The sequence below is a fragment of the Aptenodytes patagonicus genome, chromosome 12, assembly GCF_965638725.1.
Source record: "Aptenodytes patagonicus chromosome 12, bAptPat1.pri.cur, whole genome shotgun sequence".
NCBI lineage: Eukaryota > Metazoa > Chordata > Aves > Sphenisciformes > Spheniscidae > Aptenodytes > Aptenodytes patagonicus.
This window is the reverse complement of record NC_134960.1, coordinates 3,716,321-3,743,502: the sequence shown is the minus strand read 5'-3', so window position 1 is coordinate 3,743,502 and position 27,182 is coordinate 3,716,321. Positions and strand designations below refer to the sequence as shown.

Below are 27,182 nucleotides of genomic sequence, written 5' to 3'. Positions count from 1 at the left end.
CCTTAAATAAAGGCACTGCCTGCTTTCTTTTTCCTTCTCCCCCTTTTCCTTGAAGCAAAACCATCCTGAGCGTGCCACGGTGGCCTTGGCAAACGCTCTGGTGACAAACTCGTGCAGACTTATAAACCGTGAGTTGCCAGCACAGGAGACAATAAAGCTCCTGTTCCATCTCAGGTGACCTTTAATGCAAATCCATTCAGTCCCAGGGATCTCACAGCTCCCGTGCCATGCCGGCACTAAGAGGATGAAGCCTCAGAGAAGCTGAATTCTTTTTGATGCTGCCAAGCCCGTTTGCCTCCTTCCCTGCCCTTCCGTTCTTTGAAAGCAGTTGCCGTCATGACACAGTATCTCCATCTGGCAGGGTGAATAAGCAGATCCACCCAGAGCCATCAAAAAAGAAGTGAGTCAACGCTAGGGATTTAAAGAAGTATTGTGAGATTTCATTTCAAGCTAAGGGGATTGCTTTTAAATAGCTCCCTTTAAAGTATTAAACCCAACGCAGGGACACAAATGCAGCGGAGCCTGCAGACCTCCTATTCCTATCGCCCTTCTGCAACCAGCCAGCTACTTCTGGTCCCCAATAGTCACTGCTGCCTACGCCGACCTCTGAGGTGCAGCTCCCGTTGCTGTACAGGAGCTGATCAGTCAGGATTGGTACTCAAACTTTCTCCCAATTTTTCAAAGCTTAATGGCTATTCCGTCCCCCCCCCGCATGCCAAGACTGCTTCCGTACCTGGTCTGCCAAGGAAAGCAACAGGCACCGGCACCGTAGAGCAGTGGATCCCCCAGCCCGTCCCCAGGCACCACTGGGACATTACACTGGCAGAGCAGGGGTATGCAGGGGGAATCACTGGATGCAGCAAGGCTCCCCAAATGCTCTCTCACCAAGTGTGCTGCATTTTGGATGGCAGCTTCTGCTCGTTGCTCCCCAAGAAGAAAGATCATGGCCCGGGAAGCCCTCTCCCACTTTTGTAATAGGAAAGCCCAGAGTGTCCTGCTTTCGGTCTGAAATGAGAACGTCTCGCCCCCTCTTTAGTACGCTGCTGCTGCGGGGAGAGCAGGCGATCAGATGTCTGCAGTGGTTTGCTTAGGTGTGGAGAAAATGTGGGAATGTAATACGCGGCAAATACTCTGTTTTCGAAGCCAGCAGGCTAGTGAGGACCACCTAATCCGGGGGTTTCCCGATATCCCCCCAACAGAAAGGCTTCCCAGCCAACCCTCACTCGTTTGTGAAATACTTGGGCTATGTATCTCATGAGTATGTCACTTTTCTGGCAGCTACGCCAAGCCTTTCTGCTGGAGGTTCCTGATTTCAAACCAAGGTCATTTGCAGCCCCGGTAATTAGTGTCACTACAGCAACATCACTGTGTTATGCAAAGAAAGTTAATCTAGATTCCTAGCACTCAATACATTAAATGATTGCAAACAACATCTGATGATGTCTGATGGGTGCTTGTGCTGTTAGGTTTACTCAGAGCAGGAATAAGACTTGGCCAGATTGCATCCACCAACAGCTCGAGAATCTCTGGTGGCTATTACAGGCACAACCCCAGAGGTCTGAGTTTCTTTGGTGCCGAGTTATGTACCTGAATACATGTCCCAGTGCACTCCTTGCAGAGGCTGCAGGACAAAGCCCATCTGCTTGCTGGGATGTGTGAGATCTTCGTAATGGGTTCCATTTTTTCAGGACATCCAATGCTAACCTGGTCACGAAATAGAAGACAAGTTGTAAATACTGGTTACCATCCCAAATCTCCTACAGGGGGATGTCTGTGGCAATCTGAATGAGGGATGGATTTTTTATGTTATTTTTCAGGGTCACTTGTAATTTGGAAAAAAAACCCCAAACTCCAAAACCCAGAAACAAATCTGGATGAAATGGAAGGAAAAATTTATGTCGGTGTTTCCTCTGAACTAATTCTCATCTGGATGTTGCTGTGTATCTCAAATGGGCACATGAACTTAGCTTTACCCTGCCAAGGCAGGTCCTGTGAATGCCCCCCACCTCTGTGCCCCTGCAGCCCACCTCTGTGTCCTCCCTTAACAGGGTGCCGTGTGGCTGCTAATTAAACACAGCCTGATGATGTGCGACTGGCATCGCGGCTCTGACCTCGGCATGGCTTGATGAGCCAAACTGGACTTGCTATTTAGATCATTAATGAACATCCTGGGCTCAGACCTGGAAACCAGGACCATGCCCACCCGTGTGTCAAGAGGAGGTTGGAAATCATCTTACTTCAGGTATCCATAAGGCACAGCTAACGTGGACCCATTTCGTCCCGCTCCGGGTGGGCTTCAGCGCTCCCCCTCTCTTCGGGCACAGTAGACACTTTGGCTGAACCCCGAGGGCGCAGGTCCGGCACAGCCAGCTCCCGATGGGGACCTTCAGGATGCCGTAGCACGCCTGCGCAGACACAAGGGAGGCGGGTTAGTCCCAGCAGCCCGGGAAGAGCATCCTCCAGGGCCTCCTCCTTCACTCCTACCTTTCCCACTACCGCTGGCTTATTGCCACCGCATCTGGGCATCACAATAATAAACAGCAGATGTGAAGCAGCTCCGCAATCACAGACAGCGAGTTCTTCCTTCCTTGCTACCTTCCCTATTTTCACGTGGATACTCGTGCCAGATCAGTATGTCCTGGGTTTTAATTAAAAGCTAAGTATACAAACGTGCTGTGTATCATGCCAAGCATCCACCCGGCTCTGGGTCGGAGGGTGGGGGGGAGGAAAGCAACCAGGCTGCTCCATCAGAGCCCCCACCACCGGCAGCTCTGCGGTGCGGACATCTGCCCGCTCATCTCCTGCCTGTTTCCGAACAGCTATCAGACCCACGACGACTCGGAGAAGTAAGAAATGCCGTGCGGAGAAAACCTCTGAGGTAGCTGAGGGCTGAAAAGCCACAAGCCCACGATTGAGAAAGATGGCCACACTGGTTACACACCCAACAGCCTGAAGGGGAAGCAAAAATAACTACGGAAAGGTGAAAAGGGGGAACCGATAGTCATGAATATAAATGAGAAGGGAGGAACCATAAAGGACGATAAATCTAGAGGACGATAAACCTAAAGGAGGCAAGGACAAGTCTACGGCCAAGAGAGTGAGAACTAAAGGACTCGGGTCACCCACGGAGGTCCCCGACCTGCTGCGATAGCGCAGGATGCAGCGAAGCCAAAGTGCTTCACAAATATTTCTCTTCCGTACTTGGGGAAGAGCCAAATGATAAGCCGTATCACATAATGATGATGATAAAATACTTTCCACTTCGGCCGTAACTTATGACTGTATTAAACAGCTACTGCTAAAACTGGACAGTTTTTAACCGGCAGGTCCCGATAACTCGCACTTAAAGGGTTTTCAGAGAGTGGCAGACAACTGCCCTGGGCGCCAGCGCAGGGCTGTGTCACTATTTTAAGCGAGGCGATGTAATTAATTCTAGATCTGGCTGCTCTGACATCCCTCCAGAAGGCAAGCGGGCAGCGCCGGTAAGGACCCCCGGCGCCGTTGGCTGTAAATTGAGCCCAGGCATTTGTCAACTCCACTTTTTGAAGTTTACCCCAAAAAAGAACAGTTTTTTGTCCTGGTGCTGCAGGTCACCGTCACCACGAGTGACAGTGCTGCAGGTGGGGACAGGGGCAGAGGGGGCACGCAGAGATGTGCAAGCGTATCCTCGGTCTTTACTGGCCACGAACAGACTTTATAACATGACTTTAGCTTGCCCCAAAGCACAAATTGACTCCGATAGTGATTTCCAAGGGGAAAAAGCCACTTCGTGAACAGATTATTGGGATAATAAGGAATTAAGGGAGGTAATATTATTGCTGCGAGTCTACACGGTTCACAGAGACTTAACTGTGTGTTTCACAGCGCCTCCAAATCAGATAAATCATTTCTGTAACAGAGTTTTATAAAACATCTGATTTAGTACCAGACAAAAATCAGCCTGGTACGTACTACCAGGAGAATAAACTGGCAGACTGATCTCAAAATCCAGGGGAAAACAGGAATTATGACCAGGTGTGCATCTCTAGCAGTCTTGGCTCTCGGTTATTTATTCCTAGAGGTTTTAGAGCAGCTGAAGGTGCAATTCTGCTCCTAGGAGCAAATACTACAGGGCTTCTGTCCCGGGCAAGGAGCGGCTCTGGAAACGAGGTGGGTTATCAGCTAAACACGCTCTCCCAGTCCAGCACCAGCCAGAAAGCGCTCCAGGAACACGGAGCCAGAGCAATGCTGAGTAGGAGCAGAGCAGCTATTTTTATTGCTGCGCCTGTCACAGGCTCAACATCACCGAGAAGGGGACACCGAAACACCGAGGAGGATGCCGAGCCACAGAAAAGCTTGGTCCACGTAACAGAGGGAGGGCTCGGCCGTGTCCCCATGCCAGGGAATGGGAATTTGGCAATGACAGGACCACGGGGCGGTGGCTGGAAGCTGGAGATGGATCATTCCTGTGCTAAAGAGAAGTGCGATGTTGCCACCGCGAGAGCAATGAACCACAACGATTTAGCAGCAGGGAAGAAGATTCCATCTCGCTGAAAATTTTAAAATGAAGATTGCTTGTGTTTTCTAAAAGCTACGCTTCATAGGAATTAATTAATAGCAAGCCTCATGGCTTGTGTTATGCAGATGAGGTGATTACAACGATCCCTTCCAGCACCATAACCCACCAACGTGTGTCTGAGCACAACCCTTCCTCTGCCCCTTCCTGCTGGGATGCAGGAGGATGAGGCATTGCTCCAGCCATGTCCCCCGGGACCCCAGCTCCCCTCCGCCGCTGCTGGAGCAGGTGGCAGCAGCACCCAGTTCCCCACAGGAAAGCATCGTCCCTGGCAGGTTTCGGACGTGGGGCTGGCAAAGGCATGGGGAAGGTTAGATTAAAAACATGATGCCACGTAACACCCTGTGCTGTGGCTCTGGACTTTGTGGCTTAGGGCGTAAATTGGGGCAGAGATTAAATCACAGGCAGCTTACAGGCTGGCATCGGGCACAGGCTTGGACTCTGCTCCCTGAAAACAATGGAAAACCTCCCTTTTCTTTCAACAGCCTTGAAATCCAGCCTGCCACATCCCCTTCCACAGCACCGCTCTGCTCCCAGCACCGGGGCTGCTGCCGAAAGCGGAGCCCACGGGGTGCCACAGCCTGTGCTGGGCACAGCCGGGGTCCATATGTCCCCATGGCAGCCCTGCGCACGTTGACCTGCCTCCCCCCGAGCCCCCTGCCCGCCGGCACGTGTCAGCTCACAGCCTGACATTGCCACTTGGGCTTGTTAAAAAAAAAAAAACACCACCACAAAAAAACCTCCAACCCCAACCCTGAATCGTCCTGGTATTTTGTGGAATCTGATTCACTGATGGAAACCATTCAAAACACCCACCTCTCGCAACTATAGATATCTCCAACGCTCTCCCACCTCCAGGAAGCGCTGATGGAAAAGCTGCCCAAAGGATGAGCAAATGGCTCTCTTCAGAGGAAAAAAACCCAAACCTTTCACACAGAGGGTGAAGCCCAGGAGCTGCAGCTGCTGTCGCAGCACCGCGTGGCGCTTCCCCTCAAAGCACAACCGGCAAAACCTCCCTGGACGTGTGTGGGACCCAGGAGACCCTCACAAGGCTGCCTTCTCCTTGTCAAGGTCTCCCCCTCCTTAAGCACCAAACCCAGGAGCCCACAGACCCCCCCAGCAAGGGATTGAAGCATTTGCATTCAGTTCTAAAAATAAAATTATTTTCCTCCAGGCAGCAAAAGAAAGTGAAATCCTACACTTGTACAGCAGGGAAGCTGGGACAGAAACCCTGCGATGTGAGACAGTGCTAGTGGAGCTGGAAGGTCCTACTACCCCCAGTATAACGTTGCGGAGGAGGCTGGAGGTCCGTGCAAGCCCACCCCTCCGGCCGGTGCAGGGTGAGTGCAGGGCTGCAGACCCTCATCCCTCCCAGCCCAGGTCCCGCACACGGTGCTGGTCACCCCTGGATGCTAAAGGTCCCACAGCTGCAGTTTAATGAAGAAAGATGGGGTAAAGAAAGAAGAATAATGGAAGAGGAAGCATAAAATAAAGTATCACAGAGATCAGAGAATAAGGAGGAGGGAGCAAAGCAAGCTTGCGGGAAGCGGTTTTCAGCCTCTGGTGGTGTGTTTCTGCGGGCAGTTATGAAGGGCTGGGGCTAAGAAAGTAAGAAAAGCAAGTTTGCTGCCTGCCAGCTATCCAAGACCCCCTCTGCTATCCCTGCTCCGCTGGAGACGTGCTGGGAATCTATCAGAAAAGCTGAGTAGGGTTCTACAGCAGCTCAGGGAAAGGGGGACAGTGGGGATGGGAGGAACCCAGAGGAAGGTAAAGGAGTGTGATGTGCAGACAGCCAAAAACTGCCGCTCTCCCCCCGCGGTGGGGTCTCACCTGGTGCACGCAGACGTTGCACTTGTCGCAGAACACCATCTCGTTGCCGTCCTCTCCCTCCGGCGAGCGGCAGACGTCGCACACCACGTCCTCGTCGTACTCGATGCCCAAGCCTTCCTCCGTTTCGATGGCGATGTTCATGTTCTCGTAGCACATGGTCTCCAGCTCCTCCAGCACTCGCTCCAGGGTGATCTCGTCCAGCTCGGGCTTTTCTACAAGGCAGAAGGCAGAGGAGGACGCTGATGCAGCTCCGGCACAGGAGCCCATCCGCCTTCGGGGAGCATTTTGCAAAGGGCTGAGCATTTTAAACTGCAACTCAAGAGGCAAATCCACGGCGATGGTAAGAGCGGCGACTCAGAAAACGGCTGCTTCTAACTCAGGATGCAGTTTGTGTTTCATAGACAGTAACAAAATATTGCTGCTGGCTGAGAGGAAAGAAACCCATTCAGCTGAAGCAATGCGGATAATTAGGTCTGACAGTTTAAATGTTCAAGGAGACAAGTTTTGCAAAGATGCTTTCTGCAGCGAGGGCTCAGACAAGCTTTGGCAACACAAAGTCAATGCTTTATTTGTTAGGACTGAAAATTGACCCTTTTAAGGCCAATTAAGTGGAACTGTAAAACTGAAGCCAAAGGCTGAAATTGAGGACAAATGAGGGTTTTTTTCCTGTTTGGGTTTAGTGGAACCAGAAGGTCAGACCCAGGTGGGGGTGGGCTCAGATCCGCTGTGTTGTCTTTTATTCCCCCTGTACCAGGATCTTTAGTGGAAAGAAGTGGCAGAGGTGCTTTACCAGAGGTTTCTCCAGAGTGACAACCAGGAATATGAGGCCAATAACCAGGAGAGGCTTTTTCAGAGCAGCAACCTCCAGCAGCAGGATACCCGGCCACTGTTACGGGGGGGATGCTGCTGCCAGGAGCTCCGCAGCACCGAAACGGTGCCATGCCGAACGCTGCTCCCAAAAGTGCTGCCTCCCACCCGCGCACAAAGATCCCAGTGCCACAAACGCAACGTGAGGTCACTCCAGGTAAGGGAAAAAAGGACAAAATCTGTCAGCAGCAGGAGTGAGGTTCTCCGCGAGGGGTAAGAGGCAGAGTTAAGCCCCCACCGCACCCCGTCTCCCCGTGAGCACTATTTCATCACCGGAGAAGGCACAGAAATGAGGACGGAGATACCAGCAGGATGCAATACAAAACATTTAAACTTTGCATTTCATTTGCGTGTATTATCCGTGATGATGGCCAGGATGCTCCAGAATGCGGCAGACAGCAGAGGAGCCTGACCTGCGCTGCTGTCCACCTTGCTTGTTGCAAGGCAACGGGAGAAAATACCTCATTTATGAGCAGAGACAGGGAAAATAAGGCTTGAGGAAGTACTAATATGAAGCAGTTATTAATTAAATGTTCAGTGAGAAATTTGCCATCCTGGGCATCTCTCGAGCCACAGTGTGACATCCCTGTCCCTGATGAGCTCTGGGGTCCTGAGAAGCCCCCGGGGCTGGGGACGGACGGGGCTCGGGGGTCCTGGGCAGTGCTCCTGGCCCCTCTGGCTGGATGATGCCAGCAGAGGCTGCACCTTCCCCCAACGGCCACAGACTGGCTGAAAAAACTCTGTCAAGGGGGAAAGCAACCCGTAGGCGAGCTCGGCAAGCAAACACACCATTGTCTGCCTTTTTAAGCTCTTCCCCAATGTTTCGCATTGGCACGATTTCCCTTGGCTTGACAAGTCTCTGCAAACATCTAGCCTGGCATTGTACATGTCTGTGTCGAGTCTGAGATACCATCTAAGACAGACAACACTGTTCCCTATCACAGCCCTTTCAAGCGCTAGGGCTGCTGTGCCGCAACACGCCGAGGAACCTGACAATACCTGTTTTATTACCGAGCAGCCCTGGCGATGAGCACGGGATCTCTGCAGAGCCCCAGCCTGGCACAGGCTGCCCAGGGGCCGCTGGGGCTCAGTGATGTGAAGCATCCCGCGCTGGCATGGTGGCACAGCTAGCCCCGTGCGCTGGAGCCAGGTCGGAGCCGCCGGCTTGCTCTCGGCATCATGCCAGCCAGATGCAACAGGGCAGGGAGCGGGGTTACAGACAAAGTCAGAGCATTATTTTTGCCTTAATGGTGTCCCTTTATAAACACACCACCTGCGTTGCACTTGCTGGATGGAGAGCTGCAAGCCATGACTTCACGCAAGCATTAAATAAGCTCTCAGTCAGTGTTTCAAGTCCACATCTGTGACTATGATCCCGGGCACCGGAGTGTCAGCCTGGAGTTACTCCCTTTCTCCCAACATTTCAGGCTCTGCCCTCCCTGCTCTTCTGGAAAGCAAAATGATCATTAAAGTGTTCCCGGTGCTTTTCCCCACGCGCTTTCTGAAGCCACCCTGTGCTCAGGGGAGAGGCCAGGCAGAGAGCCGGCAGCTGCAGGCAGCACGAGGAAGGAAAGGGAGGGGGTTTTCCACAGGAATCATGACCCTGACCTGCCCACAGGGTCGGGATCACGCTGGCATCACCGGGATCGCACTGGCATTGCCACCGTTCCCACTTCCCCTTGAGTGGAAATAACCAGCTCCCGTCCCACCTCCTGCATTTTCCATCCACAGCGATGCCCCGGTGTCGCCAGCTTAACCCTGGGGAGAAAGTCCCCACTAATCCCAAAACTCTCACGCCGGAGCAGTATCAGCACCCCAGCTGGGTTCCCTTATCAGCCTACGTGCAATGTAATTGTTATACCGTTACATCGAAAAATATAGATCTCTCCCTCCCTCCCGCGCACACACGCGCGCACTCTCACACTCCATTTAGATGTAATTACATTAGGAATTCGTTTGCCAAGCGCCATTCAGAATACCTCGGAGCTTATTGAATTGACAATTGCACTGGATGGGGATGAAGCGATTAATCGCTTATGAAACACTAAACAATGGGGCCTGGGGGTGAAGTGCTTTTTCCATTTGTGCTCCATTTATCTCCTTCTGCATCATATAAAGTTTGTGCTATTAAACTCCATTCATAAAATTGTCATCTTTTTGGCTGCAAAAACGCTATCTGTATTGATCGTGGCCAGCTCAATAGCAAAAAAAAAAAATACTCCACCAAAACAACCCCTGTGTACATGCACAAGTGACACTGTTATTGTCCCCGGGGAAGGAAAAGCAAAGACCCAGATACTGATCTTGGCTACAGTGAGTAAGTCCAGTGACGTCCAGGGGGTAAATCATGTTTGCGACCGTCACCAGGACCGTGGACCAAGAGAAAGGTGTTTTTACCTGGTTAAGGTATGCCAAGGTCTTGTATGAAAGGTGGGGGAGAAAACCAAGCTTTCCTGAGCCTCCACAGAGAAGGGCAGCGTAGCTGCAAACTTCTCCATAGTTTCTGTCTGGAGGGACATAGGCAGAAGTGAGAATTCAACCTCACACCAATATAATCACCGGCGATTTGGAGCCACGTTCAAAACCCTGACACAGGATTAAAAGGCTCCATGTGCCATCACCCCTTCCAGGAGGCCACCCATACCCTCTCTCCCCATTAACACTGAGCGTGTTAACGATGATGGGTTTTGATCTGGCCACCCAGCCTCCCTGGGACACCCCCGACATCGCCCCGCGGTGGGAAGGACTGTCACCCAGGGAGCGCTGCTTCCCACCGCGTCCCAGCCGGAGAAAAGCTATCCTCTCTCGGCCCAGAGCAGGATGCTGGCGGGCAGCGCGTACCCAGCCAAAGGAAGCATCCCCCGGAGGAGAAGGGGGACTTTGCTTCAGAAATGGAGGAGGAGAAGAGGCGCCAGACGATGATGCACTACAGGAGGTCTCCAGATCTGATTCAGGAAGGGAAAACGTGTAGGAACCCAGCCTTTCGTTTGAACTTTGCTCCCGGCAGAAAACTCTTCCCTGTATCTCTGCCGTTGGGGTCTGCCACGATCCCTGCAGCTCCGCAAGCCGCCCAGCATCCCTCTGATCCGCGGGGGGCTCCCGAGGCGCCCGCCCCGACCCCACACACCTCAGCTCCCCCAAACTTCAGAGCAACTGCCCATGCCACAGCTGAAACACAGAATTTAAATATTTTATCCCAAAGGAGCTGGGATTGCTGGGCTGGCAGCAAAGCCACAGCGCTGGGTCTGGGAGAACCACCAGGCACATTCCTTTACACAACACCGCTCTCTGTTATAATTATTTCTGTAATATCATAATTTATGTGGCATGAAGGAGCAATATTCTTCTGCTAAATGAATTCTCAGCTACTACTTGTCATGGTGTGAGCCGACTCACTGCACGGGGAGAAAAATATAGCTGGAGAGCCACCTTTCACAAAACAGAGACCTATTTCTGACTAAACTGTGCTCCACTAGAATCAATTTACTGAAACAATAAATTCTTTTACCCTGTGGAAGATACCTGGAGATAAAACAGATCATGAACAGCTGCAGGCTGTGCCATTAGCCGATTCACAAGCTATGAACCTTGGAGTCTACTTTTCAGTAAAAATATATATAAACAAGAAAAATTACTGGGTTTTAAATAAAAAAAAAAGAAAAGCACTTGTGAGATGATGTAGGCTTATCTCTCAGTATCTTTGAAAAACTGAGAGTGAAAGGGTGCCAGCTCCCTGATGGGATAGGGGTGTTGGCGCACGGCACGGGGACCACGGGCTCCTGAGGTCTCCTTCCAGCTCAAAGACCGTCTCTCCAGCTTGCCCTGGGCTAGTCACTTCAAACCTGCCTGCTTGGGCTTCTGCCTCTGCAAAGCTGTGCAGAGGATCCTTCCCGCCTCGGAGGCCGGGAGAATGAAAGCAATCCGAAGATAAAAAGCACTGGCTAGATGCTAAGACTGAGTTTAGGCACCGCTGTGCAGAAGGACACTTTGGGAGAAGCACAATTTGCCTCTGAATAAGGCTGGGAGCTGAGCATCCACGCGCTCAAGACACCCGTGGGGACACCAGCCACCCCTGCCCCGGGCCGGGTGCTCCCCTGGGCATCCCGGGTCCTGTCCCAAGCATCCTTTGCAAAAGTCAGGGGGTGACGGACAACCACCTGAACGTCACACCAGACTATCTATCTGAGACTCCCCCAGCCACCTCTAACCCATCACCTGCAGGCACACAATGCTTGGGAGACGCAGCAATTGTACGTTAATCTTTTATCAATGTTATTTATAAACAGACACTTAACGTAAAGCGTGACCGACAAAACAAACGGCAACACGCAACCGGCGCAAGCTGAGCATCCACAGTGAAACTTCTAGATATTTTGTTACAAACACAGCCTGCTAATGCACTTAAAAGATTTACAGGAACAAATTACCACCCTTTCTGCCACCCACCGACATCAATTACTGCTCAAATTTAAGATGATGACAAAATGTTTTAGAAGCCACTTTATAAGCTGCTGCCTCTCTCCAGCAATGCTCGGCACTGACAGAGCTGTCCTGGAGCACTTCTGATGAAAGCCGCCTCGCTCCATCCAGCAGCAAAACTCTGAATATTGCTGGAAACTACTGCAATTACTGCGAGGAATTTATGGTAATAGCAAAACAACGGCTTGACAAAAACTGATTGTGCTGAAAAACGTGGAGGCAAAATGTCTAAAGCGTCTCCCACTGATCTCCAACCCTGCTAATCTATACATTAATACACAATCTATACACAACTAATACATTAATCTATACATTAAGCTATACACGGCTTTCCTGCAGTATCTGCTTCTATAAGGATTTAAATAAGCTCAGTTTTCCCTTCCAGAGGCTCGCAGTGTTTTCACCTCTGCCAACAATTTAAGGAACTGCCACCTGAAAATATTTCTGGATCTCCTTGCTTAAAGATAAGCTTAAAGGCCGAGGCTATTTTCACACAAAATTAGCCTGGATTATTCGAGCCTGGGTTCTTCTTCTTCTTCTTCCTCCCTCCCTTCCCTTCAGCCGCCCTGTGCTGCAGCACCCCGGCAAACTGCCGCGTCCCACCCGTTCTCACCCGGGCAGGGGCACCGCGGCTCCCACTGCTTCAGGAGCACGCTGGCCGGCATCGGTGGAGGTGGTCGCGGGTGGCGATGCTGTTTACCCAGGAGAAGAGCAGAAGACATGCGCACCCACCTCCAGCTCTCCAAGACCCCCGCCGTGCTGCTCAGCGACTCTCCACGGGCCGGCCGCAGCGGGCTCTCACCTTCATCATTTCTGAGTGCCATCATTTCTGTGCCTCTTCACCCCCTGGGCTCACCGACTTGCCCGTTTACAAGGTGAGTTCTGCCCTCGCATGAAATCGGGGTATCGACCCCTACGTTAAGAGCAACAGCCCACCAGCAAGCGGAAGCGTGGCACCAGCCTACGGGCAGCTCAGGCGAGTCCTCCTCCCTTTGATACCAACGGTGTTAATCCAGATCAACGGCGATGTAATTGAGAGCAGCTTCCAGCCCTAAATCTGTTCCCAAGATACTTCTCTACGCTGTACATCGGTACCTCTATTAAATATATCTCTTGCTTGTAATATACCACCAAGTAGTGGAGGATTTGCTCGTTCATCTACCCAGGCACCAAGCCGGTCTGCTGCCAAAATGATTACTTGTGCAATGAGCTTATGATCTCGGCGGAGAACAAAGATTTCGGGCTACGCGCGGATGTTTGTTGTGGGCTGCAGCACAGACATGTTATAAAACAGCTCCAAACTGGCAGGATTTCTTCAAAACAAGAAAAAAAAATATCCAAACAAACAGACCCTGAATTATTAATGGGCTCAGCTTTTTCAAGCGATGAGCGGCAAGCGGGGCGAGCACAGGTCTGGGGGCTTGGCGGGGAAGGGGGTGGAAGGGCCATCGCTGCGAGCAGTCCCTTACGGCTGCGGGCTGGGGGGAAGACACTTGAAAGGGGGAAGCCGGGCTGGCGGTTAAAGGAAACAGATCCCACTACAAAAAGGACAGACCTCTGCACATCCTCCTGTCAGCCGGGGCTGGGGAGCATCCCTGTGGGGGGGGACGGCAGCCCCTGGATCCCCTGCATCGGGGGGCTCCCTCCTGTTGCGGGGTTCCCTCCAGCCGGCTGCACCGGCGGGGAATGGGGCTGTGCCTCTGCCACCACAGCACGGCGGGGAATCGTGCCCAAAGTCGTGAAAATAATGGAAGAGCTTCAAATGACAAATATTGGGGCGGTCCTGCAGAGCAGACAGAGCCTGGCCATGGTGTGGGTGGGCAGCAGCCGCATGGGGACAGGCTCTGCCTAGGGAGCACCAACGTGCTGCCTCAGGGGGAAAAGGGGGCTCCCCCCAAATCCCGAAAGGACGCGGTGGGATGGGGCTAGCCTTGGACAAGGACTTTCAGCGCTGTTGGGTGGCAAGCAGCCGCTCTCCATGGCGTGCATTTAATGGCAGCCTCTGCTCCATTGAGCACATCTTCCCCAGGGTTACTCCACCGACTTCAGTTTATTCCACATCTACTTGACCAATCTCACCTCCGCCGAGGGAGGTATCATCTCATTAGTACACAGACATATCTCAAGTATGCAGTGATGAATTCCCCCCGGAGCTTCAAAAGCAATAAATGTGACCTTTGCATGTTCCTGCCATAAAATACCAGGAACACCTCCAGCTCCCAAGATAGAAGCTGTGGTGGGCATATGTGAGCAGCATACACCATATGGATTAAGTCAAGGGAATACTTAGAAACTTCGACTCTGCCTTCAGCAAAATTGATTCCGGCAACGTTTTTAGCAATTTCTTGAGGATTTTCCATGTGTTTATTAAGTGCCAATCACCACAAAGGGATCTTTCAGCCTTGGTCTTTGAAGTCTCTCTAGCCCCACTCTTACAATAGCTTTGGATTTAGTGGCGATCACAAAATACAGCATAAAATGTTAATATAAAAACGAAGGCTTTCCTCTAAAAGGAAAGGCCTGTGCTGCCTGGAGTGGTGTACACATAAATCTAGTTCAGGGTTTCATTCAGACTCCTTCAGACTCACTTTTTTCACTCTCTCATATGCAGCAGCAACAAATAAAACATTCAGGCGTGCTTAAATATTGATTTCATTTCTAGCGCACAGAAGTTCTTTAAACAGTACATGTCTACCGAGTACAGTAACAGCTACTGAGGCATCTTAGTGGGGGGGGGGTTAAAACTATTTAAAGCTGTCTTATGAGAAAAACTTTTGCTTTTCAGAGCAATTCCACCTAATTGGGAGAGGAGCCGGCAGAGTTCAGAGAGCTGGAGCTATCTGGAGGTTTATCTGATCTCGGTGATAAAATTCCATCCCTGGGGTGACCTAAAAAGGACTGGAAAAGGCATGTGCTATGTGCTACGTGGATGAACGCTGCACTAACGGCAAAGCAAGAGCGATGATCTCATAGGTGTTTTCCAGCTCTCCTCCCCGCAGCTCCTCAAGAGCCAGTCAGAGATCAGGCTCCTTCTTTGTCATTAAATATTTTGGGAATGACACATTGTGCCCCTGGACTGCCCAGTGACAACAGCTCAGCTGAACACCCAGGAGGAATTTAAACTTCTGCATATCTCTTGACACCGGGAGATAACTCCAGACTTCTCTGAATAGGAGGACAGGCTGCAATTCTCCAGTTAAGTCATGTTAATGATCTCAGAGATTAGCAAAGCCGGTTTGGAAACCTCAGTATGTCATTAATGTCGAGGGCTTCCGGGAGAAAGCGCTATTTATGGACTGCCTTCAGACCAACCTCGGCAGGCGGCAATCTTCTGCGTTGGGTGGTGAAGGGCACGAGCTCCACGTCCCATCCCCGCTGCACCCGGCTGCATGGCTTCTCCCATATGGGAAGCAGAAGGAGCAGAGCCTCCGCTCTGGCACAGCCCAGGAGGCGAGCAGCGATAGATTTGCCGCAACAGCTTTCCTCTACGTGCACCCAAAATCCATCACTTCCACTGGCAGGAAAATGCATCCCCCAAAGAAGCCCGTTGCCCGCGCAGCCCTGATGCCCCGCAGCCTCTGCGGTCCAGCCCCCCCGGCAGCACCAGGCACGGCCGGCGTGGGGTGATGCGACCGTGGTCCCGCAGCCAGGAGCGCCAGCACCCGTCCCGCTCCCTACCTGCCAGACCCCCAGCTCCCTGCGGCGCCGGGGATGGGTTATTAATCAATGCCACATGTTTTCCCTTTCAAGTCACTGGAAAAAATGCACTGGCCCTCACACTGCTAGAGAAGTCAGGACGGCTGGGGGATGGGGCGAGATACCAGAATCCTTCGGGCTGAAGCCATATCCGCAGTGGATTTCACATGCCAAATGCTGGTTTTCAAAGCTACTCTCTCCCCAGTGTATTTAAGGTTCAGCCAGTAATTACAGCGCTCTTTCAGCAACAGAAATGGGCTGGAGAATCAGCTGATGGACAATGAGGCTCTTTGCATTACCACTGCTGAAATCCCCTGGGTTCGTTATTACCATCTATAGTTGGTTATGGCAGGAGGGCTCAGGGGCTTCGTCAGAGACCGTGGTCCCATCCAGCCCGGTGCTGTACAAACACCTCCTAAGGACCGTCCTTGAAAAAGCTGACTGGCTGATAAATGACAAGGAGCTGGAGGAAGAAAAATGCAGCTTGCTCAAAATTGCACAGAGGGTCAGCAGCAAAGCATCGCCCGTGTCCCGACATCGGGTTCAGGGTGTGCTCATCAGGATGCTGCGATGCCAGCCCACCCAACGCGCCTGCAAGGAGCGGGGCTACCAGTGGTATGTGGCTGTGAGGATGCTCAAACCCTCCTAAATCCAGCACGTTCCCAAGGCAGCGTTGCTGGCGAAGCCGCCTCTCTCCCCCAACACACTCAGGTTTGGCACACGCCAGCCCGAAGGTGACGTGCCGCTCGCAGCCGCAGGGGACAGCCAGCTCCCGTCTGGCCTGGGGCAGGGGCATCCCTGCCCCAACGGCACCCGTCTCATCTCAACCTTCCAGTTATCCATCAGCATGGGAGCTCCACATCTGAAAGCCATTTAAGACACTGCATTTGTAACCTAATACTTTGAAGAAATAATAAAGCGAGCCAAATTTAACCCAACTGAGCTGGAGAAGCCAAATCTCTGCCTGCTGCCTTTCTAGAGACTTATGAAATACGTACAAGGGGGAAGTGGAAATACAGACAACCCTTCTCTGGAGCCCAGAGACACCTCCGATGGCCACCCAGCTGTGGAGATGGCGAGGGAAATGCAGCAGGAGATACAGTGAAAGCACGGTGGAGTCAAAGGGACTCCCAGTGCAGTACAAGCCAGTTTCTTGATGCAGTAATGGCAGCTGTCCAGTGTTAGGAAGGGTGGATCCTCTGCAAGGCACCCGAGTGGGACCGAGCCACTCGGCTTTGCCCAGGAGCCCCGTCTGCTCTGCCCAAGGACTTGACCATAGCTGCCACTATCTCAAAACCTGGGTGTGCTAATGACAGAGCTGAGGCTGCTGATACAGGACCAGTTAACAAGGGCAAAGCTGACTGCGATTTGCTAGTGATACTACAGGCTCCACAACACCGAGATTATGGGAAATCCAATACACAGGATACGTATAACAGATAATTAGCCAAAGTCTAAAAGCAGCCTCTACAACTTTCTCAAGGTCCCGGAGATCACGGTAACAAAATTTCCTTGTAAATCATGAGTACATCAGAAGAACATACTTTGTCCCACCCTTGAAAGACCTTTGCAACAGGGAGTAATGCTTCATGTAGGCACATTTCAGCTTTCACTAACCTCACAAGGTGAATGTTTTATTGCGTTGTTATTCTTACCTGCGTAGCAGCAGCCACACCACAGCAACCCTTACCTAACAAGGACTGGAAAATCCCTCCACAGTCTGGCAGGATTGCACACCCACGTGTCTGTGCCAACAAATCTGCCCAGCAGACCATGCTAAGCACTACTGCCAATGGTCAAATTCCAAGTCCAGGCACTTGCTCTCAACCGAAATGCACTAATGGATTTTAAGAATGTGCAGTGATGTAACAGCAGCGATGCAGGCAATGTTATGCTGTGGTATTTAGAGACACCTGGGAAAGGAGAGACAACCCAGGACCAGCATTTCTGAGAATTACACATTTTGACTAGGAAATCCTCTTTCCTCTGACTCCATCTGCCCAGTTGGCTACAGTTGGAGAAATGTTGGAGAAATGCTTTCAGATGTGGCCAAAGGAAGAAGAGTCGGGGTCAACACACCCATCCTGACCAACACCTCCTCCTGCAGTACAGATGCTGCAGGGATGAGTACAGGAGATGACGATGGTCATGAAATCAGAGCACGGTCATGAATGATCTGGATCTATCGGTTCTTCTGCAAACCAGAGCCCTGCTCCATGGAGCACGCTGCGCTGTTCCTACCATCATCTGGTTTGCCCCATTCTTCTTGGACCACGTCCCAAAACCCCTACGTGAGTGAGAGGCACTGAAATGCACTCGAGATCCTGCACTGCAGCAATCCGTGTGACCTCTTTTGGAGAGCCTCAACAAAAATTTCTTCTTCAAGGCCTTTTGTGGCACGTGATTACTTAAAAAGACCGAATGCCCACTCTGGGATTCCCAGGCAAGGAGAAAAACAACAGCAATACTCACCCATCTCCTTGAGCTCCATATTAACAAGTTCCAACCAGCAAGCATCGAGTTCGTCCAGGTCATAGCGGCTTACTCCTTGCAAGTAAGTCCTCGTAGCTTCTGAAATCTCAGAGCCAGGCAGGCTACTCGGTGAAACCTGTGACGGTGAGTTCTCCAGCTGGGGTATGATCCTGGAAGAAAAGGAGGAGAGGTTGAGAATGAGCTACAACTCGCAAAAGTATGCTGTTTCTTGCCATGGAGGGTGCAACCATACTGTGTACAAACCTGACTCTAAGAAGGAAAGCAAGCCCAGCAAAATCAAAGGGGGTTTGTGTGCTCAGTGTCATCTCCTGTGCCTCGGACGCTCTGAGGAACCACAACTTGGACACCAGCACTTTCCCAGAGACTGCTGGTCTGAGCACCTTATGTGATGGTTTGAGTTGGGATGCATCAAAACAAGCTGATTTTCAGAAAATGCTGAGCACACCCCGGCTGCCAGCTCCCCTTCCCGGGACCTCAAACTGGCTGCAAAAGGCTGGACATCCTCGGTATCACGACCAACTTATGAAAACTTCATTAATCTTTTTCTCCAACAAAACGGTAAAAAAGCTTTTGAGGTCTTCAGAGATAAAAATCATGTAAAACCAGAGAAATATCCACCTTTGACTGTGACAGATGACCGGTGGTCACGGGCTGGGAGTTTGCACTTTTCCCAGTGTCCCAGAGAAAAGCGGCGCGGGGAAGTGGGAGTGTGGCGGCATGGCTCTGGCATCGCGCCTGCCACCGAGAGCCAGCCCGCATCCCGCCGTGGCATAGCTCCGGCTCCCGCTGGGCTGGCTTCCTACGCGGCGCCATGCCCACCCGCCTCAGTCTGCGATCAGGAGGGGAAGGAGCCGTCTGGGAATCAGGAATTTGGTTTTTGGCCTGTGCCTCCATCTACCTCAGTGTATTCTGCCCTGCAGATTGGTGGCGTAACACCAATCCCTTCAGAAATAAAACCAGTATCAGTGCCGCACGCAGGCTTTACCACCGCATCTCATTCTTCCTAAACACCCACTGATGCTTTTCGGTATGAACCAGCCCGCACGCCGCACGGCTCCATGCTGCAGAGCAGCCCCAGGGAAGCACCGAGCGGGCGGCTCTGTGCCGGGCTCTCCATGGGAACATGCCTGCTCTTCAACAGTTCTCCAATTCTCCCTCACACCATGAGAAATTAAGCCATTTTTCCACTTTGTGTGGCTCCCTTCTTCCTCCCTGCCTTGCATTACCACCAGCCTGCTGGCAGCAGCCTCCTATGTGTTTGGATTCCTCAGTCAAATAACTCAACCTACAGCTACAGCTGCCAGCATCAACCTCATGTTGCTCCCCCTGACGTTAGAGGGTTGTTTCTCCCCATGGGGGCTCGCGGAGAGGCTCACACAGGAATACCACATCAGAGCAGAAATAGCCCATTTGGGAGAAATACACTGTCCTGCCTGTGAAACCAGAAAATGTGATGTGGAAAGCACATGCAAGCACAGGACCGGGGCTGTTACGAATAGCGATGCTCTTGCCTGGAGCCAGTGGTCCTGCCGGCGAGCTGGGACCGCGGCACCAACCCATCCCTGCTCCATGGCCGCAAAGGGGCATCTCACACCCCTCGAAAGGCAGCACGCGCCCGAGCTGTGGGATAAACATGGGGGACAGGGCTAAGGCAAGGGCTTCTGCTCACCACGCTGCTGTCTCAGCCATGCTGCCGACCCAGCTCCTTCCACCCGCCGGGCAGGAGGGTGGCATGCGGGTGCCAGGTTTGGCACCGCCAACACACTCCGTGCCCTGCGAAGATGAGACTCTTTGCCCAGTGGGTGAATTTAAGTGCAATGCTCTGTCCTAGTTACATTCGGAAACGTGAGCCAGCGGCAGCTGAACCCCTTCTCCCCCGTTGTGCCCTGCCCAAAGTGCTCAGCAGGAGCACAGGCATCTGTTGAGTCTCTCTGGAGGTCTCCAAGGACTGGAAGAAGCCCCAGCTCTGCCAGTGCTTCCCCTCTCGCCTGGCCCCGGACCTGACTGCAGGAAAAATGAGTTACAGTTTGGCAACCAGCTTTGCTTGCTGCCCTCTCCCCGACGATGCAGGCAGTCTTGGCCGGGCTCGTCGCTCCCAGCCCCACTGCGCCGAAGTCAACCGATGGGTTCATGCTGCGAGCCGATCCCAGTGTAGGTCCGTGGCAACTTTCCTTTACCTACAGCAATAGTTTTCCCATTCATCTATGGAAATTAACTCTTTACATGAGAAAAATGAGGTGCAATGAATATGATGGTCCAAATACTGATAGCAACAGTGACTCCTCCAGCCATTAACTCCTCAGAAGCAATTACTGCTGATTTACTGGGGCACAACCGAGATCGGATCCTGGTCCTGGGCTGCTCAGAGGGGATGCCCACTCTGTGCAGGTATCCACTCTCCTGAGCACCATTTGCAGGCAGAGCGACCCCTGATCTAAAGCATCCTCCAGTCAAGCCCCCACGACCAAGCCCCACGTTGCAGGCAGGCTGCCCGCTGCCCGCCGCTGCGGGACACCTCCAGCGTGCCATACACTTTAGCGCTGCATTCACACCGTGCTGGGCAGCACTTTGGCAGGCTCGGCAATGGAGAACATCCCACGGTGGTCTGCGAGATTTGTTCTGAGCGCTCTGTAATCGCAACCACGGGGATGGGGAGAGGAGCTGCCTCATCTGCTGCAAACTCCCTGCACAGAAAGCGAACAGGCGCTGGCTGTCAGCTCTTCTGCCTTTTCTTGGCAACTCTGCGGCAACATGCATGACACTTGCCATGCACACGTCAACAGTGTCACGCTTAATGACATGCAAGCAGAGGACGAGCTGGAAATGAAAAGCAGCCTGTGGTGCCAGCTGACAGATCTCTGCGAAGTTGGGAGCTGGAGCTCGCTGCAGTATTTGCACAGCTCACGTTTCCTCCCCGAAATACCACCTCCCGGCACAAATGTCAACACAGAAGGACACTGCAAAGAAACAAACAAGCAAACAGCAACCTGCTGCAGCACGTCATCCACTTCCAAGCAGCTTCTCTGCTGTGCAAAGCCTGAGGATCCAACTCTCCTCTTGCACCAGCACCAGCCGGGAAGCCCACTGGCCCCTGCAAGACTTTTATCTGCCTTCTGTCCTGATATGTAAGTTAATGTCAGAGCATTGAGCGCCTCGTGCTCTGTGATGTGTCTGGGGCAAAGCCATCGCGTTCATCATGTAACCAGCTGAATCTTGTTACCAGATGCTCCAAAGGTCTGTAAGCACCAAGGAAAGAAAATCATGCACAGCCGCCCTCGGGAACGGGACCCTACCTGCCTTGCCCAAGGTCGCGAAGGAAATCTGTGGCAGGGCTGGAAAATGAACCTGGGCTTTCTCCAGACCCAGACACATAGTTTAATCGCTGTCCTCTGCAGTCACAACCATTGCAGACACTTCCAGAGCCACCAGTGGGTGAAGCAATAATTTGATTGCTCAGAGAGAGAAACATCAAGAAAGGGGGTCTTTTTGCCTCTTTTGCCTTACTTTTCCCATCAGTACCTTGAAAATGAAGATGTGCCCCAATGCCCTGAGGACATCTGCAAATTTCAGTTCAGGATCTGAAAATAACCCCATGAAAAGACAGCTCTCAGTCCCCGATTTTAAAACGAGCTCACTGTAATCTAGGACAGGGCTTGGGGACTCAGTAACGTCTGTATTTAATGCAGACAGCAGTAATAACACTGAAACTATGCCTGCTCCAGTCAGGCTTCAGGACTGTCATCTAAGGAGCTCCCAACCCCCTAAAATATACAGGGGTCCCTGGTGCAACGTGCATCGGTCCAAGGACTGAACCTCTCCTTCCCACGAGCCCAGGTCCAGCTCAGCTTTGCAAAGCGCCAGGCCCTCGGTGGATCCGCAGGCAGGCTGGGCACAGTGGTCTTACAGGAGAAAGCTCAAAGCTGTTGAGAAAAAAAAAAACCCACCCTCCAACTGCGATGCGTATTCCTGTTGGAAAGAACTGCCTGAGCAGGGACGGGGACGGTACCGTAAGCCTTCATTAAGCCGAGTTACACAAGCTGCTCGCCGAGCAGCCGGCTGCAACAGGTGATCGTCTGACACAGGGCCAGCCAGGGATGCTCGGGGCGGCGGGAGAAAGGAGCCGCTATTTTTAGCCTGGCATAAAGATGCAAAGATTAATGCTCTGTGTACATATCAAAGGGGCGGCCTGAATAGGTCATTTACTATATTGACAGCCACCGAAATGCACTTTGTTTGATAAGGATGCTGTCGGTGACTGGAGAAATCTCTTTGGGTTATCTACAATGCGGTACATGCGATACTGCCTGCTGAGAGCCGAGCCGCCACGTTCCCGGTGCTGCCGGCGTGCAGGACACAATGCCTGCCCAAGCCCGGGCAAGTCAGCCCCGATGTGTGTGTGTGTGCAGGCTCTGCCTTCTTACTGCAGGTATCTCGTGGAAAAGGATTTTTGCTAAACCTGATGCTCAGAGATGGGAGACGAGCGACTCTCCCCCGTCAGGCAGCCGCCTGCCGAATGCTACCGAACCCCCCCAAAACCTGGATGCGTGTTCAGACTCTCTCAGGTCTTGGCTTTGCGCAGACCTGGTGACGCAGAGATCACAGGGAGCTTCACGGGGTCACTGATGATAACAGCACCGCTGGCACGAAAGCTCAGCATTCAGCCCTTCCTAACACTGCGCCATTAAACGGAGTTCGCTTCGGTTTAATGGGAACTGGAATTTACAGAGTGACTCTGCTTCTCACCACGTCACTGATGATGAAGATCAAGTTAATTAAAATACAAAGATCTAATGGTGTGCTCCACATGCTCACTGGCGCTCAGTTAAAAGGTTTGAAACGTGCCAACGCAGCGATAGCAGGTGCCTCCCCCCGTCTGGAAACACATGTATGGGGGAGGGTTGATCAAGTGCTGCAGCACTCGGCTACCCCAGCACCGCGCTGCCTGCACAGCTCCTATCTCACTGCAGTTTGCTTCCGTTACTAATTATTAGTCCTATAAGGAATAAGTGTTAATATGAAATGTATCTTCTAAAGAGAACCACTGAACTTTACTTTTGGAGTTTCCTCTTCGTGGGCAGGACCCCGTGCCCCCGCGCCCATCGGCAGCACAGGCTGGCATCCCCCGGAGTTAATGCCGACTTGGGGATGCTGGGACACGTTCGTGCCATGTTCTCGCCATTTCAAATACCAGCAAAGGGAGGAGGTCAGAAATGAAGAAACTGCACAAAGAAGGCACCTGGAGGAGAACTTCTAACCCCAAGCCTGTTGTGCGTAACCGAGGGAAAAGATGAAAAAGGAAAGACATCCCAAAGGGTCCGCAGCCCACCGAGCCCCTTGGCATGAAACCTGCCCCTTACCAGCCTCTGAGGCCAATGCAGCCACGGGGGAGGGAAGTGCATCAGCTGAAGCCTCCCCAGGCAATGCCCACCCCGGGGGGACACGGTGCCCCTCAGTCCCAGGAAGACAAACGCTGCCATCAAGACCTTACCCTCAGATTACGCACACCCAGTGATGGCCAGACCCAGTGAGGCTGAAACCTGATGCAGGCTACCTAATCGGAAAGCAAAAACTGCGGATTCAGGATCTGGCTCCTCTTACGCTCATTTTCTACTGACACGAATCTTCTGACTTCAGCGTGGCTATGCCTGATTTGCACCAGTGGGAGATGAGACTCCAGCGCTAGGTCTGCACCTCCGTAGGGACAGCAGTGCCTTTCGTCAGGACGCTTTGCCCTGTCGGGTGGCTCCGAACCGTGACTCGAGCGGTGCCGATACCTGCTGCCCAATGGCACCTCAGAAATAACAGCAAAATTATTTTTTTATACAACGAATGGCTTGTATAACCCTACAAAGACCTGCTGGAAGCCTGGTCAAGGTTAAACCTGACTCATCCGCAGCGCTTGGTTAAACACGAGGTTTTTATGGCTTGCAAACGTTTCAGCAAACCGTACGAGAGGCTACGCCTGCTCCTATGAGTGTCCCTCCCACCCCGAGGGGTGCAGGCGGCTGCCGGGTGCCGGGGGCTCGCACGGGACACCCCAAGCCTCTGGGAAGACCAAGCAGGATGCTTGGAGGTGTGCGGCCTCCCGTCGATTCCTGGATTTGCTTTAGCGGGTAAAATCATTTTCCTAAAAAGCAACCCGTTCCTCCCTGACACATGCTAACACACCTGCAAAGAGCTTCTCGGTGTTCAGATATAAAGATCAATGACTGCAGAGACAGTTGCCTTGGGCTAGGAGGAATGGTGGAAGGAAGAGATCCTACAATTTAATACAAGAGAGCAATCCTTTCGAAAAACCCATGCCCTGATTTACAGCAATATAGAAAACAGACCATGCTGTGCACCCCTCCTCATCTACAATAACATCAAGAAAATTGGAGCCCGGGAAGCTGTAAGCTTTGTGCTGCCCAGACACACTGCAGTGGAGACACAGCTAGAAAAAGGGAAGAAACCACCGAGGCCACCCTCGCCAGCATCTCCTGCCCATCTGGGCTCCATGAGCTGGGGTTGGCAGGGACATCATCGCTTTTGCACAGGAACGGGGCTTAATCCCTTTGGAAACATTCACACTTCCAAACAGCTGCTCAGTGGAAAAAGAAAAACCCAGGCTGGGCGATGAGGATGTCTGCACACGTGCCACCAACTCACACAATTTTGCGGTGAATTTTGCATTATGTACGAATATTCTTCACATCCCAGGTTCAGGCATCGGTCATCCCATAGGAATCAACCCTTCCTTCTTATTTCTAGACTTGTTTTCTAGTTTTCCTACTCCAGCCTCAGGGGTGGTGGGGAAGATGCAGGACTTCCTACCTGCTTCAAGTGCTTCAGGATGGCAAGACACCGCCTGTGGCGCAGGACACGGGAGACAAGAGATGCCCACCATCCTTGCCGGGGCTGCAGCGGGAATTGGGTGCCCGGAGGAGTCTGGCAATATGCAGGTACATGCTCAAGGAGACGGTTTTCTAAAGATCGGTGAAAATACCCGTTCCTCACCCTTGGCGAGAGCCAGCAGCACAGCCGTGATGTGCCCTGGCATCTGCCTCGGCTTGGGAGAGCGCCCGCACCCCCTCCTGCTGATGGTACCAACGCGGCCGCCCAGGCGCTCCATTGATTTTTCCTTTTTCGGAGAAAAAGCAAGAGTCAAGCTCTTAATTATCTCAATTACCAGTTTTCCCGTTTCCCTTTATCTGTATCGAAGGGCTTCTGTTGGCTTGTGTAGAAAATTTTCTCTTTTTTTAAAAAAGCAGAAGTAGTCAGGTAAACAGCAAAAGCAGTGCTAGGAAATTCATTGCCAGGGCATTTGTGAGGCTGAGAACTCATCAGCCCAGCTCGTTTGTGCTGCCCTGCCATCTCCGTTGGGGCCAGCTCCTGCACAAGCAGATCTCCACAGCACAAGAGGAATTTCATGTGTCTTCGAGGGTTTTTCCCCCAGAGTTTTGATGCTTTAGTTATTCATCCCTAGACTCGGTTCAAAGAGGGTGAGACACACTCAGCCCCAGGCCGTATCAGCCCTGGCATGTTCCAAATAAATGGTGACGGTGACACACGAGCACCCCTGCAGCCAGGGACCCTGTGCAGGGCATGACCAACCAACCCACCCAGACTGGGTCTGCATGAAAAGCCTCAAACCACCTCTCTCAACCTAAACTAGAGCAAAAGAGTCTTGGGTAGCAAGCAACGTGTTACGAAGCACGTGGACGAGGCAAGATCCTGAGCTTCCGAGGCTCTGTGATGTGCAGGGGGTGTTGAGAGAAGAGAAAGTATCGCGCGTGACCCTGGGTTGGGGATGGAAACCGTGACGAGGCCGGGGTGACCCATACCCCAACGGGGAATGTCTCAAATGCACCAGAATGGGCAGGTGGCAGAGGATGCGTAACGCCAAAGCGGGAAATGAAAATGCTACAGAAACAAACAGCATAGCCTGAAAGTTTTATTCAGGTAAAAAGCCTGCTTTTACTGAAAGTAGAAAAGAAACAGTGCGCTGCTGAAGAGCACAGCGAGCACCACAGCCCGCAAATGATGCTGTTCTTGGGGAAAAAATGTGGTCCTGGGCAACAGCTTCTTGGGGGTACCACCAAACAGCTCAGAGAGCCGCGAGATGCCCTGGCCCTCCGCCCCGCGAGCGCTCTTCAACACCATCTCCACCCCCCCCCCCAAAGTCCTGCTCATCCCTCCAGCCCCTACAGCGGAGGATGCGGTGCCGGGAAGGACATACCTGCCCAGCTCCGTGGTGGCACAAGGGCTTTACCTGCATCTGAGCACCATCACGGAGCGCCCAAACACAGCAGACCCACAACCATGAGATAAGTCACTTCTCGCTGATCCCAGAGTGAGTGGCTGGTGAGTTTGGCTGCCCTCCTTAAGCCAGAGCACTCTAGCAAGGCGGCTTCCCATTAACACCTCGCTGCCGCCCCGATGACCTGGGCAACGCGTGGCCCCACTGCGCAACGCACTGCTGAGATGACTCCTTTTCCAAGCAGGGCTCTGGTGGCGGGACCACACGCCTTCCCATCGCAGCTACTGGTACTGGCGTTCGTTGGTGATGTGCCACCACCGAGATGCTGCGGCTCTCCCTGCACCACCACCGCAAAGCATCACGGAGGCAAAGCCTCCGCCAAGTGCTGAACCACTTGCAGAAGCTCGATTGCTCTGGAGGAGCATTTACTCCTTTATTTATCCAGCCAGCCAGAGACATGGCATTTAAAAAAAAAAACCTCTGTATCAATCAAGGGCTTATTTAAACGAAGGGCTGAAAACTGGGATCACCCTGAAAAGCACAACAAACCTGAGGCCATTAGTCTGAAAGTGGGTCTCAAGGGCACTTGAGGAAAAGGAGTAAGTGGACCCCAACACTCTTGAGGATCACATCTATCCCTGGAGAAGATTATGCGGTAATAAAATATACTCAGCAAATTCCCATGGTTAATCTCATCTCTGCAAACTGAATGCTTCACTTGGCTGAAGGGAGAAGGCATTTTTTTCTATATGCTCCCTTTTAATATACTAGATAGAAATAATTAATCCTGAGTAGTGTTCCTCTTCTGAAAATACTTAATTCTGTTACAAGGAAGGCTTTAGTCAGTCACCTTTTCTTTACCTACATTCCAGTCTAAATTAGTCTTGTCCAGCGTCCATAAATAAATCAGCTTAGGAAAGTCAGTGGAAAGATAACTCTGCCAGCAACCTTCAGTGGATGCTGACACTGTTCTTACCGCCAGCTCCACTTGTGGGGGAATTCTCCTGCGGCACACGACGACTT

At 52.2% G+C, this 27,182-nt stretch overlaps 1 protein-coding gene across 5 annotated transcripts in view; it reads right to left on the bottom strand.

The window, feature by feature from the left end:
* JADE2 (jade family PHD finger 2) overlaps nucleotides 1–27,182 on the bottom strand; it is an 84,082-nt gene that overhangs the window by 21,763 nt on the left and 35,137 nt on the right. For all 5 annotated transcript variants that reach the window (XM_076349798.1, XM_076349801.1, XM_076349802.1 and 2 more), the window contains 4 exons: nucleotides 17,900–18,069; nucleotides 6,386–6,597; nucleotides 2,238–2,405; nucleotides 1,588–1,704 (listed from right to left, as the gene is read on the bottom strand). In XM_076349798.1, coding sequence (XP_076205913.1) covers nucleotides 1,588–1,704; nucleotides 2,238–2,405; nucleotides 6,386–6,597; nucleotides 17,900–18,069 — 667 coding nt within the window. The remainder of the gene's footprint in view (nucleotides 1–1,587; nucleotides 1,705–2,237; nucleotides 2,406–6,385; nucleotides 6,598–17,899; nucleotides 18,070–27,182) is intronic.